General features: G+C 59.4%; 1 protein-coding gene across 1 annotated transcript in view; it reads right to left on the reverse strand.

Moving 5' to 3' along the window:
• SLC4A1 (solute carrier family 4 member 1 (Diego blood group)) overlaps window positions 1-10,490 on the reverse strand; it is a 16,469-nt gene extending 5,979 nt beyond the window's left edge. Inside the window, exons 1-13 of the mRNA XM_004707217.2 lie at window positions 10,425-10,490; window positions 6,596-6,678; window positions 6,421-6,508; window positions 5,020-5,081; window positions 4,079-4,259; window positions 3,848-3,983; window positions 3,074-3,197; window positions 2,879-2,963; window positions 2,542-2,723; window positions 1,925-2,135; window positions 1,524-1,736; window positions 1,223-1,371; window positions 918-1,112 (exon numbers count right to left, since the gene is read on the reverse strand). Of these exons, the coding sequence (XP_004707274.2) occupies window positions 918-1,112; window positions 1,223-1,371; window positions 1,524-1,736; window positions 1,925-2,135; window positions 2,542-2,723; window positions 2,879-2,963; window positions 3,074-3,197; window positions 3,848-3,983; window positions 4,079-4,259; window positions 5,020-5,081; window positions 6,421-6,508; window positions 6,596-6,610 (1,641 nt within the window). The 5' untranslated portion in view covers window positions 6,611-6,678; window positions 10,425-10,490. The remainder of the gene's footprint in view (window positions 1-917; window positions 1,113-1,222; window positions 1,372-1,523; window positions 1,737-1,924; window positions 2,136-2,541; window positions 2,724-2,878; window positions 2,964-3,073; window positions 3,198-3,847; window positions 3,984-4,078; window positions 4,260-5,019; window positions 5,082-6,420; window positions 6,509-6,595; window positions 6,679-10,424) is intronic.
• Between the last annotated feature and the right edge of the window lie 6,028 nt (window positions 10,491-16,518).

Below are 16,518 nucleotides of genomic sequence, written 5' to 3' on the forward strand. Positions count from 1 at the left end.
CATCCATCCATCCATCCATCCATCCATCCATCCACCCACCCATCTTCTTTAGTGCTCATGAGTACAGAGGCCAGTTAGGTGTTCAAGGATGAGACCAGGCTAAGAGTAGATGGAGTGGGCCACAGGCAATGATCATATGTGAGTACACATGCACATGTATGTGCTACCAGGGTCTGAGAGACAGAGAAAGCTGAAACAGAGAGACCCACTAGCCAATGAAATCAAGGACAGGCACCGTGTCCACCTTTTCTCCAGATGTAGCTCCATGGGACAGAGCTAGGGAGGAAGGATGCTCCATCCTCAGGTTCTAAAGTTCTGGAGGGCAGGTAGGTGAGAGAATTCTCAGACTCCCTGGGGCAGCTTCGCATAGTCACACTTAGGTATGTATGCACGCTGTCACCCCTGACCATTAGTCATATGATGGTGTTGTCACCAACGTGGGCAGGTGCACCGAGGCTACCTTCTCCTGGACAGTCACCCAACACAGGCACAGCAAGAACACAGCCGTGCCAGTCAACGCCAAGGTGGATGCTGTCTCAGTCGCACAAGCATGTGTTGAACAAGGACCAGGCAGACACATAGGCTATGCGCCCACAATGATACGCCCAGTGCACTGCCACACACAGGTGGCAACGCAAGCACACAAATGCTCTGCAGACGTGAGCGCAACGACACCCACAGACACACTCTTCACCGCCTAGTGCCGTTGCCAGGGAGTCCCTTTTGATGCGCACGGACCTGATAGAGGGGGTCCGAGGCGGTAAATCTAAGAGCACACAGTCTCATCTTTCTCCCAAGGAGCATCTGGTGGGTTTGAACTACTGATCTTGTAGTTAGCGATCTAATGCTTACGGGAAAGCGCCATCGGGGCTCCTTATCCGGTCCACGGCCGCATGCGCGCACACCAGCGCCCCTACCTTGAGCAGCTTGGAGAAGGTCTCATAGATGAAGATGAGGGAGATGAGGAAGGAGAAGATCTCCTGGGTGTAGCGAGAGATGAATCGGACCAGGAAGCTGCCCTCGAAGGCCACCACCAGTACCACCAGCAGGACGAGCCAGAAGCCGATCCACACGCGGCCCACGATGTACTCCAGGCCGTTGCTTTCACAGAACTGCGGGGCGGGCAGAGGCGCGGGAGTCAGGCGGGAGTCAGGCGGGAGGGCGGGCGGGCGGGCTGGCTCAGGGGTCAGCTGCCGGGGCAGAGCGGGCAGGAAGCGGATACCGAGTAGAAGGCTTCCTCGAACACGAGCAGGGGTCCCGAGAAGCCAACGATGAGCAGGGGCTGAGCCCCGAGCAGGGCGAAGAGGATGCCCTGCACGGCCGTGGCGATGAGCAGCTCCGACACGCCCATCTGGTTCTGGGTCTTTTCTCCTGTGGGCAGAGGTCAGGTGACGTCAGGACCATGTTCAGAGTTCAGAACCTCATCAGCAAGTCACGAATGTGGCCGATGTGGGGGATACAGAGGGTCAGATGGGGTCAGAAGTCAGGGCTGTGGGGGGTGGGGCGCACGAGGAGACACTGACCCAGGAGGCCACCGAAAGTGATGGCGGGTGACAGGGCGGCAAAGTAGATGAAAATGACGGCAGCCAGGACCTGGGGGCTGAGTGCATCAGTGATATCGCTCAGGTACTTGGGGTAGCGGCGTCGCACATCCCGAACCAGTCCCCCGAAGAGGTAGCCTGTCCGCTTTAGAGGGTCGTCTTGGCCACCAGGCCCTCCTTCACCCCCAGTTAGGTCTGTGGGGGAGCAGAAATGTGGTCGGAGGGGGTGATGGAGAGGTGGTGTATATGATGGGCAGGGGTGGCCAAGGAGGCTGGGAGGGGTGAGATTGGGGAGAGATAGTACGGGGCTGCTTGATGAGAAGTGGGGGGAATCCGAGGATTTTAGGGGACTCAGCAAGCCCCAGGCCGGGCAGGGCACATACCTAAGCCCTTATAGAACTTGGGGTCTGGCTTAGTGGGGCTGGGCAGGTAACGTCTTCGCAGCAGCTCCTTCTGCACTGGTACCAGGCTGAGCAGGGCCTTCTCAGAGGGGGCATCCGTGGGCGGCAGCACCAGGCTGCAGTCCAGAAACCCTTCCAGGGAGTGAACCAACTCCCCCCGGCTCTGGGCCAGGTAAGCATCTGTGCGGAACACCTGCAGGCAGGGGAGAGGGCAGGGCTGCCCAGGGGTCCATGGCCTTGGGGGGGGGGGGCAGAACCCTCCCACTCAGCAGGCTTCTTCAGGTGGTGGGATGCTCTTCCTGTCCCCTCTAACTCCTCATTCCCACTAGACAGAGCTTCAGGGGACACACAGGGCCTCCTGTGCGGACAGGAGCAGGAGGGGACATAAACCAGATGGGTGGGGCAAGGCCAACCGAGTGGGTCCGGCCACAGTAAACCAGAGGAAAGTAGATCTGGCTGGGCTGCACCACGTCATGGCTGCCACTGGCCCTGGCCAGGTGGGACAGAAGCAGCTAAAGCCACTCAGCCCCGTGGAACCCAGAGAGGGAGCCCACCCCCCCTGCCCTCCCACCCCCCACCCTCCACTGGGCTCTCCTCACCTTCTCTGACAGGAGGGTGGCAGCAGCTCGGCCTAGCTGGGTGTAGTCTGTGTGGGGACTCTCTGGGCCCAGCAGCACGAGGAGGAAGCGTACAGGCACGGGCAGCTTGATGGCGTCCAGCTCCACCGCCTCCTGCAGCCGCACAAAGCCCAGCACCGGCTGCTCTAGGAAGGCGGCTTGGCCTGCCGGAGGGACGGGAGATCAGGCCAGGCCCTGAGTGCCCTGTGGGATGGGGCTGCAGGGTCCCAGCTGGGGGAGAGGCCAGCTGGGCCAGGTCAAAGGTGGAAGCATTGAGTGGGGGTCAGGGGAGGTCAGAGTGTAGGTTGGGGTCACTTACCCACGAGCACCAGGGTGGCCTCTGAATCCGGAGGGATCTTTTCCAGAATTCCGGATGAGGAGCGCCCTTCTGTGCCCTCCTCACCCTGTTGGAAGGAGAAAGGTGAGGGGGCCGGGGCTCAGGCCCTTCCTCCCCTGTCCATTCTCACATTCTGAGTTGCCCAGCTCTTCCCACGCACACCTGGCGCAGCCTCACCTGCTCACAGAAGAGCTGGATCTCCAGTGAGGGGGTTTGGGGGAGCAGGGGCTGCGAGGGTTCCCCAGAGTGTGTCAGAACCGCGGGCTTCATACTCCCCAGAGCCTCCACATCTCCAGCATGACTGCAGGAAATAACACCAGGGGACTGAGCAAGCTGTCCAGGCTGGGCTGTGGAGTTTTGTGGGCAGAAATGATCAAGGATAGACACCAAGTGGAACTTCCCAGGGACCAGACCAGGGAGACCCCGGGGCAGGAGAATCAGAGCAGCTCTGATGGGGCCAGAAGACCAGGTAAAGCAAAAGAAGTTTGTGGGACTGATCCCTGGGGACCAGAGACCTGGGGGGTAGGGGGGTGGGGCTCAGGTTCTCACACTCCTGTCCCCAATTCTGAGCATAGAGACATGGTCACCTCTTGAGAGGGGTGAGGGGCTTTGGCGGCATAGTGGGTTATACACTGAGCTGCTAACCACAAGGTCAGTAGTTCAAACCCACCGGCCACTCTGAGAGACAAGAATGAGGCTTCCTACTCTGGTAAAGACTGAACATCTCAGAAACCCATGGGGCAGTTCAACTCTGTCTTATAGGGTCAGTCCCAGTTGGAGTCCACGCCAAGGCCATGAGTTTTGAGTATTGAGGTGAGAAGGTGAGAACCTTAGTGGGAATAGAGTGGGCTCCTGCCCGGTGGGAGAGGAGTCCCCTGAAGCCCCCAGGGAGACTCAGGCTGGTAAGCAAGGGAAGGTGGGCCCCGAGGGAGCCCCCTGGTGACAAGGTACCTGTGCTTGAGCAGCAGGGCCCGAAGCAGTTCCTCTCGGTGCTGCGGCCGGATCTGCTCCTCGTAGATCAGCCTGTCCAGCAGCTGGTTGGCCACACCGGCCAGTGAGGACTCCTGCAGATCCAGGAGGACAGTGCCTGCAGGCAGGAGAGGATGAACCAGGTGTGGCCCCTGGGCCCTCCTTCACCCCCAGGCCTCAGGGGCAGGGCCACAGTGGGGTCCAGGGGCTCACCCCTGGCAAAGGTTCTCTGCAGTTCCAGAAGGCTCCAGAAGGTGAGGTACGGCAGGTGTGGGTGGCCCCAGGCTCCATCCTTCCCCACATTCTCCTCCAGCCGCACCCAGCGTGCTGCCTCCATCCACTGCAGTTCTTGGTTCTTCTCATCCATCACCAGCTCCTGCAGCTCCACATAGACCTGCGGCCCCATGGGCCAGGGTGAGCCCACCAGTCCCACACCACAGTAGACACCCAGGCCCTGAACGCAGCAGACTCTGGAGAGATGCTTGTGGGACTCTGAGGGCTTAGGGGCAGTCTCTGCAGGGCTGCTCAGGAGCTGGGGCTGGCCTGGTCATGCTGGGTACACTGAGACGCTGAGGGAGCTGTCTGAGGGTCTAGGTGGGGCACTTTGGAAAGCAGCTCACACCTCGGGTTCTGTCCCCCAATGACCCCAAACCAGAGGTAGCTGGAGAACTGGACCAGGAGTGCTGGCAAAGGGGACGAGAGGGAAGGTGGGTCCAGCTGACTCTGGCACAGGGGCTTTGGAGTCACTGGCTCAGTCTCAGTGGGTGTGTGGCTCAGTTTCCCCGGTCGGCCGAAGAGCCAATGCCCTCAGCAGTTAGAGCAGGGCCCCGGGGAGGGGGCGGGGCACATGCTGGGCAGAGGGGAGCGGTATTAATGCTATGCTTTGCCCATGAGATAGCCCAGCCCAGGCCAGGGGACTCACAGCCTGGACCGCCAGGAGCCAACTTCTCTCTGGCTTGGGACCCAAGTCTGCCCCCTACGTTTGTGTGTGTGTGTGTGTGTGTGTGTGTGTGTGTGTGTTCTTCCCTTCTACCTGTTTCCACGGACTCTTTCTCCTTTTTTGCGTGTCCCTGCCCTGAGCTTGCCTGCCCCTGGCAGAACGGTAGCTCCCAAGGGTGGCATGGGGAAGGGGATGGGCAGGCCCAGCTCCTCACCTCGTGGGTTCCTGGGGGCGATGTGGTGTGGTAGTCTGTGGCTGTTGGCTCGGTGAGGTGCACTGAAAAGGCAGGCCAGAGACTGTTTTTCCCAAAACCTCAGGGTCCCGAAAGGCCTCCACAGCACCCACCGTGAGGCTCAGAGACCCAGGTATGGATGGTATCCCAGGCCTTCTCTGGGCCCTGGGTTGGGGCCCTGCCTGTTCTGGGCCCTGGGAGGCCCCGTTGCTTCCCCTCTGAGCCTCATACAAGACCTCGGACAGGCCCCTCCCCAGCAAGAGTGGAACTCAAGGTCTGTGAGTCCTCGCTGCCATGTTCAGGACGACCCTGGGGTCGCCGTCCTCTCTGCCACCCTCCACAGCCTGATTCCCTTCCGTCTTCCCACCTGCCTCAACGGTCCCGCCAGCCCAGCCCTGCCTCTGCTGAGCCCTGGAATCCGGGATGCCCCAGCCCTTATATCGCCCCCCAGCACAGGCACCCCATTCCCCAAAGGGGCCGGGTGTCTTCCACGCCAACTGCCTGCGCTTAAGTCCTGTTGACTGTAAACAGGGACCTTCCTTGCGTTCTTTACTCGAGACCTTGGGCAGGCCAAGGAGGGTGGCATATCTCTGCCTTGGGGGTCTCCACAGCCTCCCATTTCTTAAGACCTCTGGTCCCCCACCCCCACCAAGCAACACCCCCCAAACAGGCCCAGAGCCTGGCCTAGAAGTCGGCACTGGATGGGCACACAGGTGGCATGTGACCCCACGCCCTTGTGTCAGACAGGCCCCGCTGCCCTCTCCCCCATTAAGGGGCACGGAGACGGGTGACTGGCCCTGCTCCCCCTCCCTGTCCCCAGTCACCTGTGATCATTTAAAACAAAACTCTGTTTATCCTTCAATCATGGAGGATTGTGGGGGAATTGGCCCTGGGGTTGTGGGGTGGAGAAGGGACTAGGTCACAGTTCTTGACCTGCAGAGACCAGGTGGGTCAGTGGTTGTGCGAGGGGCTGCTCTCGTTTGCGTCTCATCTTTGTCTGGCAGTTCGAAACCACCAGCTGATCCTTGGGAGAAAGATGAGGCTTTCTACTCCTGGAACCAGTTAAAAACAAACAAACTTACTGCCATTGACTCATTGCTGAATCGTGGCAACCCCCTTGTGGGGTTCCAAGACTGTGACTGTTTATGAGAGTAGAAAGGCCAGTCTTTCTCCTGTGGAGCTACGGGTAGATTCGAACTGCCCACCAGGCAGCTCTCAGTCCATGCCCCCAGGAAAGAGATAGCGTCTCAGAAGCCACCGGGCCGTTCTGCCCTGTGCTGTGGGGCCGTCAGGCCCTAATGGCCCCGTGGCAGTGAGTGTGGCCTGCATTGTGTCCAAGACTCAGCAGTCCACCCCCGGCTGACAGAGGGGCGCGGGGCTCACCTGCTGGCTCCTCTATCTGGGGTTCGATGATTTCTGGGTCTTCATACGCCTCTTCCACCATTATCTCCTCCAGCACCTCCTCATAGTCCTGCGGGGAACGGCTGTCATGGCTCACCTGGGAGGCCCCTCCCCCACTTCCAGGAAGGCTAGACCCACTGGGTGCCGAAAGACCCACCTGCAGATCCCCCATGGTGCGGTCCTGAGTGTCCAGTTGTCAGCCGCAACTCAAGTCCCCAGCATAACCCGCCCGGCGGGTCCCTGCAGGGAGAGGCACAGAGGCTGAGACAGGAGGCATCCTGGGGTCTACTCAGCCTACCCTCGAGGGGCTGGGCATTGATGGGGTCCAAGAAAGGCAGTGAGTGGAGATGGAAGGCGGGAGCGGGGCTGGTGGTGTGAAGGCCCGGGCTGGGTGGGCTAGGAGAGGACAGGCTGTGAAGCTTGGGGACTGGCATCACCCTGAATGCCCTGGGGAGGGTGGGAGGGGGGTCCTTCCAATGCACATCCTGCTTTGCCTACCAGTCCTTGATGACTCTGTTCATGCCCATCCTCAGGACTCAGCCAGCTGTAGGGGCATGATCTGTCCCCCAGTTCAGCCACCCTAGTTCCCGTGAGGCTGTCTAAAACACACCCCATCCCCCACTAGATGGCTGCTTCAGGTTGGATACTGGCTGCAGCACCCTTGGAATTTGGGGAGGGGGGATGTGCACAGTGTCCCTGGAGTATGTCGAGGGAGCAGCGCATTGAAACATCCTGATGTGGCCTCGCTTCCTCCCACCCAACCCCATGGAGCCCCATTCCCCTTGCGCTCTCTCCGCCCCTCCCATGAGTCACCACACCTTTCCCTGCCCCAGGGCCTTTGCACATGCCGCTATCTCGCCTCCGCCTGCATGTGCCACCCCCACGCCTCTCAGTCCCACTCACATCACAGCCGGAACGTCCTCTCTTCAGAGAGGGTCTCCCCGATGACCCTCTAGTTCACTAACCCCACCCGCCGTTTTCCTGGCTTCTGGAATGATCTGGGCCAACATCATCTGAGCTGCCTCTAGAGGAGAAGCCGAGACGTGGACCAGGACCTCACTGCTTCCAGCAGAGTGGTTGCTACATGCTAGGTGCTGGTTAAGTGTTTATTTGCTGAGTGAAATTAAGACTGGCTCCTCATTGCAGGTTTGGGGCTCTACAACTGGTGGGGGGGGGGGCAGGAGACTCAGTTCCCTCAGGTGCTATGCCACCCCATGCCTGTCATCCTGCTGCACGCTGGAAGCTGAGATGAACAAGACACCGTCCCTCCTCTCAAGAAGCTCCTAGACAAGCGCGTGCCCAAGACAGTCCCCCAAACAAGCTCAGGCTCTGAGGCCAAGGGTCTGCACGGCAGGAGGGACAGCAGGCTTCTTGGGCAGTGGGGAGGGAGTGTCCCTGGAGGAGGTGCCGCTGGCTGTGTCTAGGAGCACAGGTGGGACTTGATGGGGGCAGGACAGCCCAGGTGGGCGAAATGGCCCAGCAGTGGCGCTGAGGACGCTGCTGGGCCTGCCCGGTGAGACGTCCTGTACGGGAGGAGGGCGGGACTCTGCAGGAAGGGCTATAACGGAGAACTTCTTTGTGAGAATGGGTGGTCCTAGAGACCTTAGAGGTAGGAGAAGGCTCGATTGAGCCCCACCCAACTGAGCAAAGGGAGAGATCCTTGCCTTGAGGTGATGAGGGGCAGTGAGCACTACGGGGGGTGGGGGTGGGGGACTCTCAAAACTGGAAGACAGGCATGTCCCTTGAGGATTCTGGTCATGTCTCCTATTTTGCCTTTCTCCTCCAATCTCTCCTCCTTATTCCCTGCTCCCCGAAGCTCCCCTCCCTTCCTCTTCTCCCCTCTCTCTCTCCCCTGCCCCATTGGCTAGAACTCACTGTGTGTGTGTGTGTGTGGGGGGGTTGTTCCTCTGTCTGAATGCCCCTCACCCCCCTCAGGACCTCTCAGGTCCCAGCTCACTCTCCCTCCAGGGCCTCTGTCCTTCAGATGCCCGAGGTGTCTAAGCCTTAGGTGCTAGAAGTCCCACCCCTGGGGGGGCGGGGGCAGGGATGGTGCTCTCAGTTTTCCCATGGGACAGGTGGGTTGGTCAGCACGGGAGAAGCCAGAGACCCAGGCTGCTTCTCCACCTCTGATTGGCTAAGTGGCCTTGGTGGCTCTTAGCCTCTCTTGAGGTTTCAGTCAGCCCATCTGTGCAATGGGAGGGTCACCCCTCGCCTTTCTGGGACATACGTGGTAGAGCAGAGGGCAGAACGGAGGTGCCTGGAGGCTTCCGGGTCTTTGGGAGGCATCCCCATGACTCAGATGGTTGCCCGGCCCAGTGGAGGCCTTGTTCTGTGGGGCACTGATAAGAGCTTAGTCCCCAGAGGCTGCCCCAGTGCTGGGTGCTGGAAGTGTGCCAAACACCTGGCCAGCCAGCTGGCCAGCCGGAGGAAGGTCCGATAAGGGTGAGAGGGGCATCTGGGGCTGTGAAGTTGGGAGACCACACAGCTGGGAAGAGGCTGGAGGGGTGTGCCAGATGACGGGGAGGAGGGCGCCCTTTATGTAGCCACCCCCGTAGCAGAGCAAGAACTGGACTGCCTTACCTTTGACAGCCCCCAAGCCCTCTGGGGGTCGCCCATTGTGCAGGTGAGAAAGCTGAGGTTCAGAGAAGTTTGCCAGCTTCAGTCCCCTAGTAGGTGAGTGTCAGAAATAGAGTGGAACCCTGACCTTCCCGACTCTAACCACTAGGCTGAGCTGCCTCCCAGAAAAGGACACCGCTGTCCCTAGGAGAGCTGGTGTGGTGTGCCTGGTGAAGGGCAATGCTAAAGCCAGCCTGCCTAGATTCAAATCCCAGCCCTGCCACTTAATAACTGTGTGACGTTGGGCAGGTGGCTTAGCTTCTCTGTGCCTCAGCTCTCTCTGTAACATGGGGGTAAAAATGGTGGTTCCTAACACATTGACTGGGGAGTCCTGGTGGTATAGTGCTTACACGATGGGCTGCTTATACCACAAGGTCAGCAGTTCAAAACCACCAGCCGCTCCTCGGAAGAAAGACAGGCTTTCTACTCCTGTAAAGAGTTACAATCTTGGAAACTCACAGGAAGAACTCTACCCTGTCCTACAGGGTGGCTATGAGTCAGCATGGTCTCGTTGTGAGACCTCACAGACCAGGAGCCTTAGTGCTAGCCGCAAGATAGCATGTTCAGACCCCTCAGCTGCTCCTTGAGACAAAGATGTGGAGGCTCTCCACTCCGAGTAGAAACATGGACAGCCTCAGAAACCCACTGGGCAGTTCTACCTTGTCCTATCAGGTGGCTCTGAGTCACATCCACCGGATGGCATAGGTTTGGTGGGTGGGTTCTGGAGTTGTCGTAAGCAGTCGCTAGCTCCCTTTGTTAGCCCGGCCCTCCTGCTACTGTCCTTACTGCAGCTGGGCGTCTAAGTCGGACATCCTCTTTGCTCCTCGCCTCCTTCGCTCCCCAGGGATTTGGCTTGAGCTCAGTGCTCCGAGCACCTCAGGCTGTAGGGGACTCCTCCTTTCCCTCCAATCCCTCCCAGGATGCAACCTGTGTCAGCTTCCCCTAGGAGATGCTCCAGGAGAGGCCCAAGTGGGGTCTTGCCCCCTGGGCAAGGGAGGGCTGGGTGCCTGACACCTGAGTCTGGGACCTGAGAAGCTGAACTGATAAAAAGAAGCCAGACAAGGACCCCCAACAGGAGAGGGACCAAATATGTTCCCCACCCCTCCATACACACACACACACACACACACACACACACCAGCTACACACACCTGTGCCAAGGAGCCAGCCTCTCACTCCTGCCACTTGCCACCTTGCTCTAGGAGGCTGCAGGTGTCAATGGGCCTGAGCCCTGGGGGCAGCAACAGCCTGGTGACATTCTCATGCCACCCCTGGAGGCTGGTGGGCACAGATTCACCTTGAACACCTGCGCAGCGCCTCAGGGCAGGAGTCCCAGACCTCCCAGCCCCGCCCCCCCCTGCCTGGCCCACCTGTTCACGATCCTCCTCAGGTGGAGTCTCAGGGTCCCTCGGTGGCAAACTCCTGCAGCCAGCAGTGCCCTCTGAGACCAGCTGAGCTCCCGCCTGCTCTAACAGCGCCAGGGCCTGGTTCTCGCGCCCCCGGGCAGCTCACAAACCCCTGACTCATGCCCCCGCCTCCTAATCTGCCTACCCCATGGGTCCCGGGAGCCCCGACGCTCCCCCCACCACCCCCCTGTCCCGCTCCTGCTGGGTGCCTGGTAAATAGAGTTATCGCTCACCCACATCTGGACAGCTGTGAGGCTGACCCACCCCACCCACCCGCACCCCCAGGCCTCTGTGGCCCTGCTGGTCCAGAGCTTCTACAGGGTCTCCCTTCATAGATGGAGGTTCAATAGCCAGGTGCTCGGAGCTCCAGCCTTGTTGGTGGGGTATGCACCCGTCTGCCCCGTCCATCCTCCCACCTGGCCCCCTGCTTCTCTCTGGGGATCTCCCCAGGTCCTCCTCAGCCTCCTCGCCCCACCCTAGGTACCCTCACAGCCTCGCTGTCTGTCCCCAGGACCCTTGCTGGCTCTGAAGAGCTGGCCCCTGGGCGCTAAGACGCTGACATTCAGTCAACCTGAAACAATGTCAGGGTAACAAAAACAACCATCCTCACTCGGGGCCCTGGTTCACAAAGCTCCAATGTCTGGGCACACTGGCTCCTTGTCGGCTGCCCGGCCCAGGCCCCAGGCCCCAGGCCGGAGCAGCTGCATTCTTGCCCCTGCCCTGCCCACGATGCCCCTCCCCACACCTCCCTCCAGCAGGGCAGCAGCTCCGCTCCCGGGGCTGGCTGGGACCTGGCCACCTCTTCCTGGGCTCTGGTTGCGAAGCAGACTGTCTTCCAGAGGAGTCCAGGTGGACTAGAGTAAAGAGGCTTTCCATCCACGACAAGAGGTGTTGCCCACACTGTCTGGGCCTAGCATTGAGAAGCAGGCCCAGTCTCGCTCCTACAGGGACTACTGGGGACCCTGGTCAGTCGTTGCCCCATGTGCCCCCGTGAGAGTGCTGGGATTGGGTCTGCTGACTTGGGGGCTCCCAGGTTCAGGCTCCGAACCATGTAAACCCGCAGACCAGGACAGGGAGCTGGGCCGAGCCAGCCACTCCACCACCATTCTCGGGGGCCCCAGGCCAGCCGGTCCTGAGCTGAGTCTTGAGGGAGACAAGTGGGCTGAGCCAGCACCCCTGCTTATAGACGGCTTGCTCCCGGCTTGGCCTTACAACCACCCCGCCCTCCCTCTCCCAGCCCATTTTCTGTGGGAGGAAACCGAGGAGGCCAGAGGCAGAGCCGCTTCCCGGGGAAGGGCTTGACCACGTGGACCAGGTGCCTGCAGCACGGAGGGTCCTGGGCCAAAGTGCTTAAACCTAACTGGGCTTTCTGAGGACACCATTGTTCTTTGTCCTCTTGGGAGCCCTGGGGAAGTTAAGGCCTTGAGAACGGAGCAGGAATCGGAAGGCAGAGCCGAGCCCTCTCTGGCCACTCTGAGCTTCAAGCTTCCCGGGGCCGGCCCCTTGCAGCCGCTCCGGGCTTGGTGCGCCTGTCTCAAACCCTGGGCCGGGACTGAGCTCACTTCCTTGGACCCTGACAACCACATGGAGTCCCTGTCTGCCCAGGGGGCTCAGCCTCTTTGTCTATCTTCTTGCCCCCCAAGTGGCAGCTGAATGCCCCTCCTGGGGCCCAGAGGACTGACAGCCCACAGGGGAAATCTGTCAGGACAGACAGGAACATCTGCTGTAGGAGGGACCTCTGCCCAGCTTTGGGGTGTTCTGCTCAGACTCCTGGTGGTCCCCGCCAGGGCCTTCTCCGCTCTTAGTGTGCCGGGCTGTTCCCAGCCCTCTCCCTGCGTTGTTAACTCACTTAACCTGCACCCACCAAGGAGGGTCCCATTCTCAGCTGAGGAAGGGAGCACAGAGTGGTCAAGTGACTTCCGCAGGGCTGCACAGCCCTGCTCTGCTCTGGAGTGACAGCACAGGGAACTGGGTCATGCTCTGATCCATCAGGGACCACAGCGGCCTGGCAGACCCCAAGACCATCCGGATGGGCAAAGTCTCTGCCATTTCTCCAGGCGCTCACTCATTCACTGATCCGGCGCATGGACACCGTCCCCGTGCGGGCACCAACCCTGGCAGCCGGCAGCCACCCAGGCAGCAGCTCAGCAGATTGATGTGTGTGTGTGTGTGTGTGTGGGACGACTTTCTGCTCCCAACACACATCTTCTGTCCTCTGGCTGTCCTGGCTGCATGGGACAGTTCCCTGAGTCAGTGCAACATCCCACACGTATTAAAACTTGTCCAGGAAGAAGGGATGATTTCCTCACTCATGACAACATTCAAATGTGGACCTGGATTGGCTCCGTTCAACTGGTGGTCCCCAGACACCAGGCTCTAGGCTGGGGGTTCTGGAAACACCAAGGAGAGGCATGCTGCCCTCGGGCCATGCTCCTGGGCTAGAGGACTGGGACCAGAACTCGTGACCTTTGGGAGTTGGGCAGGGGACCAGATGCCGTAGGACGGCATCCAGATGGGCCTTCTGGGAAGGGCACTGTTGCTCTCCTTAGAGCCCCTCCCACCGGCCTATTTCTGGGAAAGGGGGGAGCCTACTGGAGCCCCTTCCCAAGGTCATGGGTGTCCCTGCCCGAGGGTGTGGGCGCCTAAGCCACATGTCAGCAAGAACTCTGTGAGTGGCCATGTGACCGGCCCACCTGCTTCGATGTCCGACCACATGTCCAGATGAAGACGCTATCGGCAGGGAGAGGTGCCGTGTCCCCCAAAGGACAAGCCTTTCTCACTCCAGCCGGCCAAGGACGGAGGGATGGTGAGAACCGTTTTCCCGCTCTTAGCCTGAAGGAGTGCTGGCTGGAAAGCTGGGGCCGGGGCGAAGGGTGGCTGAGTGGCCTGTTGTTTAAAATGAGCTTGACAACAAGGTCCCCGGGGGGAGCGGGCAGGCCGGTGTATAATCACAGCTGCTCCTGAAGGCCAGTGGGCAGTTCCCATCCTGACTCCCAGGCCCTCCGCAAGGCCTTGCTGGGCAGGGGCAACTGCCCTTGCTCCCCTTTGAGGATGGACGGAAAGGACAAAGGCGGCCATGGGTTGCAGTGGTAGGTACGGTGAGGGGCGCCCAGGTGGCTCAAGGTGACCAGCTGAAGGGACGGGTATTGGCGGAAGCCAGGAGGCTGGCAGAGGGGACCTGGTCTGGCCAGGGTGGCTGCGGCAGGGGCCAGGGACAGTCCCTGATGAACTTCTGACTTTTTGTGCCCTGTGGGTTGGGGACTCAGACCACTGGGATTTTGCACTAAAGGCCAGTGTGTTCCCTGGCAGGGACATTTGGCCCTTAGGGGAATAGCTGGGGCAGGAAAGGGCCTGGCCTGAGCTGCTAACGGCACAGTCTGTGGTTCTAACCCGCCAGTTGCTCAAAGGGAGAAAGATGAGGCTTTCTGTTCCCATAAGGATTGACAGCCTCAGAAATAGACGGGGGCAGTTCTACTCTGTCCTGGGGGGTCTCTGTGATGGGGAGGAGTTTGGGTTTTCCCTTTTTCCCAGTGCTGGGGGAGGAAGTCCATATGCCCTGCATCAGGATTCTTCTCTTTTGGGCTCACATCCAAGCAGAGCTTGTTCTATCCGCGCTGCCTCCTTGTGGTCCTCCTCTGGCCTCCATCTCCCCGCCCCTCTCCTCAGGGCTCTCCATTAGCCCAGAGCCCTCCTCAGGGCTCCGTGCCATGCCGCTGACACACATCGGGCGGAGGCGTCTCCTGGAGAGCCTTCTCTGGCTCTCACTTCCCTGCGGAAACTGCTCCCCAGCTTCGGTGGGTGGGCTTTCGGCCATTCCCATTCCGGTGACTCCTGCCTTCTGCTCACTCTCCTCTTGTCCCCCCGTTGCCCCAAGCCCATCCCTGCCAGCTCTCCCTGCTGGCCTGCCCATATGTCCTTCCCCATCTCTCCACGGCCCACCCTTCCCCTTCTCGTTATTCAGGGCTCTGGCCCAACCTGCCCCCTCACCAAGGGGCCTGTTGTAACCGGCCAGCTGGGGAGACCCCCAGCCTCTCTGCTGTTGTATCAAGGACACTTCACGGTGGGCGGGATGCGAGAGAAAGCCCCACAGCTCAGCGACTTCAGCAAAGTAGCGCGTTTATTTTCTTCTCTGATGTCAAAGTCTGGAGGGAGGCAGTCCTCGCTGGCGTGCTGCTCTCACAGGGTTCAGAACACCGGGGCCCTCTGTCTCCGCAGGTAGTTTCCTCCGCGCTGCTCAGGGTGGCTGCTCTAGCGCCAGCCATCCTCTCTGCTTTGCAGCCAGCAAGAGGAAGAAGGAGTGAAGAAGGACGCGGCTCCTTTTCTGTAAAGAAGGCTCCTAGCGGTTGTTTCTGCTTCCGTCCCTGGGCAGGACTTCGTAACACGGCTGCACCTAGCTTCAGGCAAGCCCGGGAAGTGCAGTCATTAGTCTGGAAAGCCATGTGCTCATAGCATTAGGACCAAAGAGGAGAGCATGATTAGAGGCCACCCCGTGTGGCGGCCTGCGTTCCCTTCCCCGGTTAGCAAGCTCTCTCTCATTCTCTCTTCCCACCAGAGGCCAAGTCCCCTGAGGGCAGGTTCTCGACCAGCCCGGACCACTGCTGAGGCTCTAGTGCCTAACTTGGGGCCTGGTCATGGTGGACTAGGGAATGGTCTCATGGGTGACACAAATGGCTTCTCATCAATAACTGGAATGATCGGAGAGACGGTAATAATTTGAAGAAGACGTTCTTATCCCCGCTTTCCGGACTGGGGAAGTGGGGCTTTCTCCTATCAGCACACCGCAGGCAGAGGACCAAGACTTGAGCCTGCCTCTCCATGGCTCCAGAATTCTTCCCGCCGTGCATGCTGGCTCTCTGAGCGCCCAGCTCCATCCCCACATCAAGCTGTTGTTAGAGCCTGACTGCTGGTAAGTCCCGTGGACAACGGAGCTATAAACGCGGATGGGATCACCAGGCCTTTCTTCCTAGCCCATTTTCCTCTGGAAGCGCCGCTGGAACCTGTTCAGCATCAGCAGCATGCAGGCCTCTCCAGACAGATGGGCCGTGTCTGTGTGTGAAGCCAACTGACTGGAAATCAACTCCAAGCCCAAACCTCCTGCAGGGGAGGAGAGAATTCGACTCGCCACTGCAGCCTGGATCGAGCTGAAGGCCAGGACTCCATCCTCCGGAGTCCCTGAACGCCATTTCCCCCAAGAAACCCTGCCTAAAGTTCTCGCTCAGTGCCATGCCTTGAGGCTCAGATAGAATCAGAACAAGAAATGGTTGTTTGGGGAAAGTTTTTATAACCTTCTGGCAAATTAAGAGGTGAAGATGTTGTCTAGAGCTCTTTGGAAAAACAAAAAGAAACCCCACTGCCATCTATTCTGACTCATCGAGACGGTATAGGAGAGGGTAGAACTTCCGCCTGTGAGTTTCCAAGACCGTAACTAGTTACAGGAGTAGAAAGACTCCTTTCTCCCAAGGAGCGGCTCGGAGGTTTCGAACCATCGACCTTGAGGATTGCAAGCAGCACAACGGGTAACCACTCTGCCACCAGGGCTCCAGACTTCTTTAGAAAGAATCATGAAGTACATTCTTCCTGGGATTAAGCTCCAGGACAACATCTAGAATCTCAGACGAACTGGTAGGTTTCTTGGTTTCAGACAAGGAAGAACTCCTAATTGATCAAGCCTTCCTTTCTTCCTCGGGGTCTAGAAAAGAGAGTTTGAATTAAGCACCAGGAAGCAGCAGCGCCAGCCCAACTGATATGTTGTGGCCCATAGACTGTATGTGATTAGAACCGAGGAACGGGGATGTGGGTCATTCAAACCTTCTTCCCCAAGGGTACACCTATAACTTCTCCCACGACGATTCCCACAACCCATTGTCACCAAGCCAACTCTGACTCAGCATATAGAAATGGTGGCCCTAAGTCCCACCTCCTTGTCTCACTTTACAAGTGGGGAGGAGAAGCCTTATCAGCATCAACAGCCTTAGGCTGATTCCTATGAGGTAGAGGTCAGACAGACACACCTCCTCTCACAGGCATTTTTACCAACCTGACTCCAGCCGCCCCTCCT

Source organism: Echinops telfairi, unplaced genomic scaffold (genome assembly GCF_000313985.2).
Source record: "Echinops telfairi isolate 266 unplaced genomic scaffold, ASM31398v2 ScPeMD7_7458;HRSCAF=8496, whole genome shotgun sequence".
Lineage (NCBI taxonomy): Eukaryota > Metazoa > Chordata > Mammalia > Afrosoricida > Tenrecidae > Echinops > Echinops telfairi.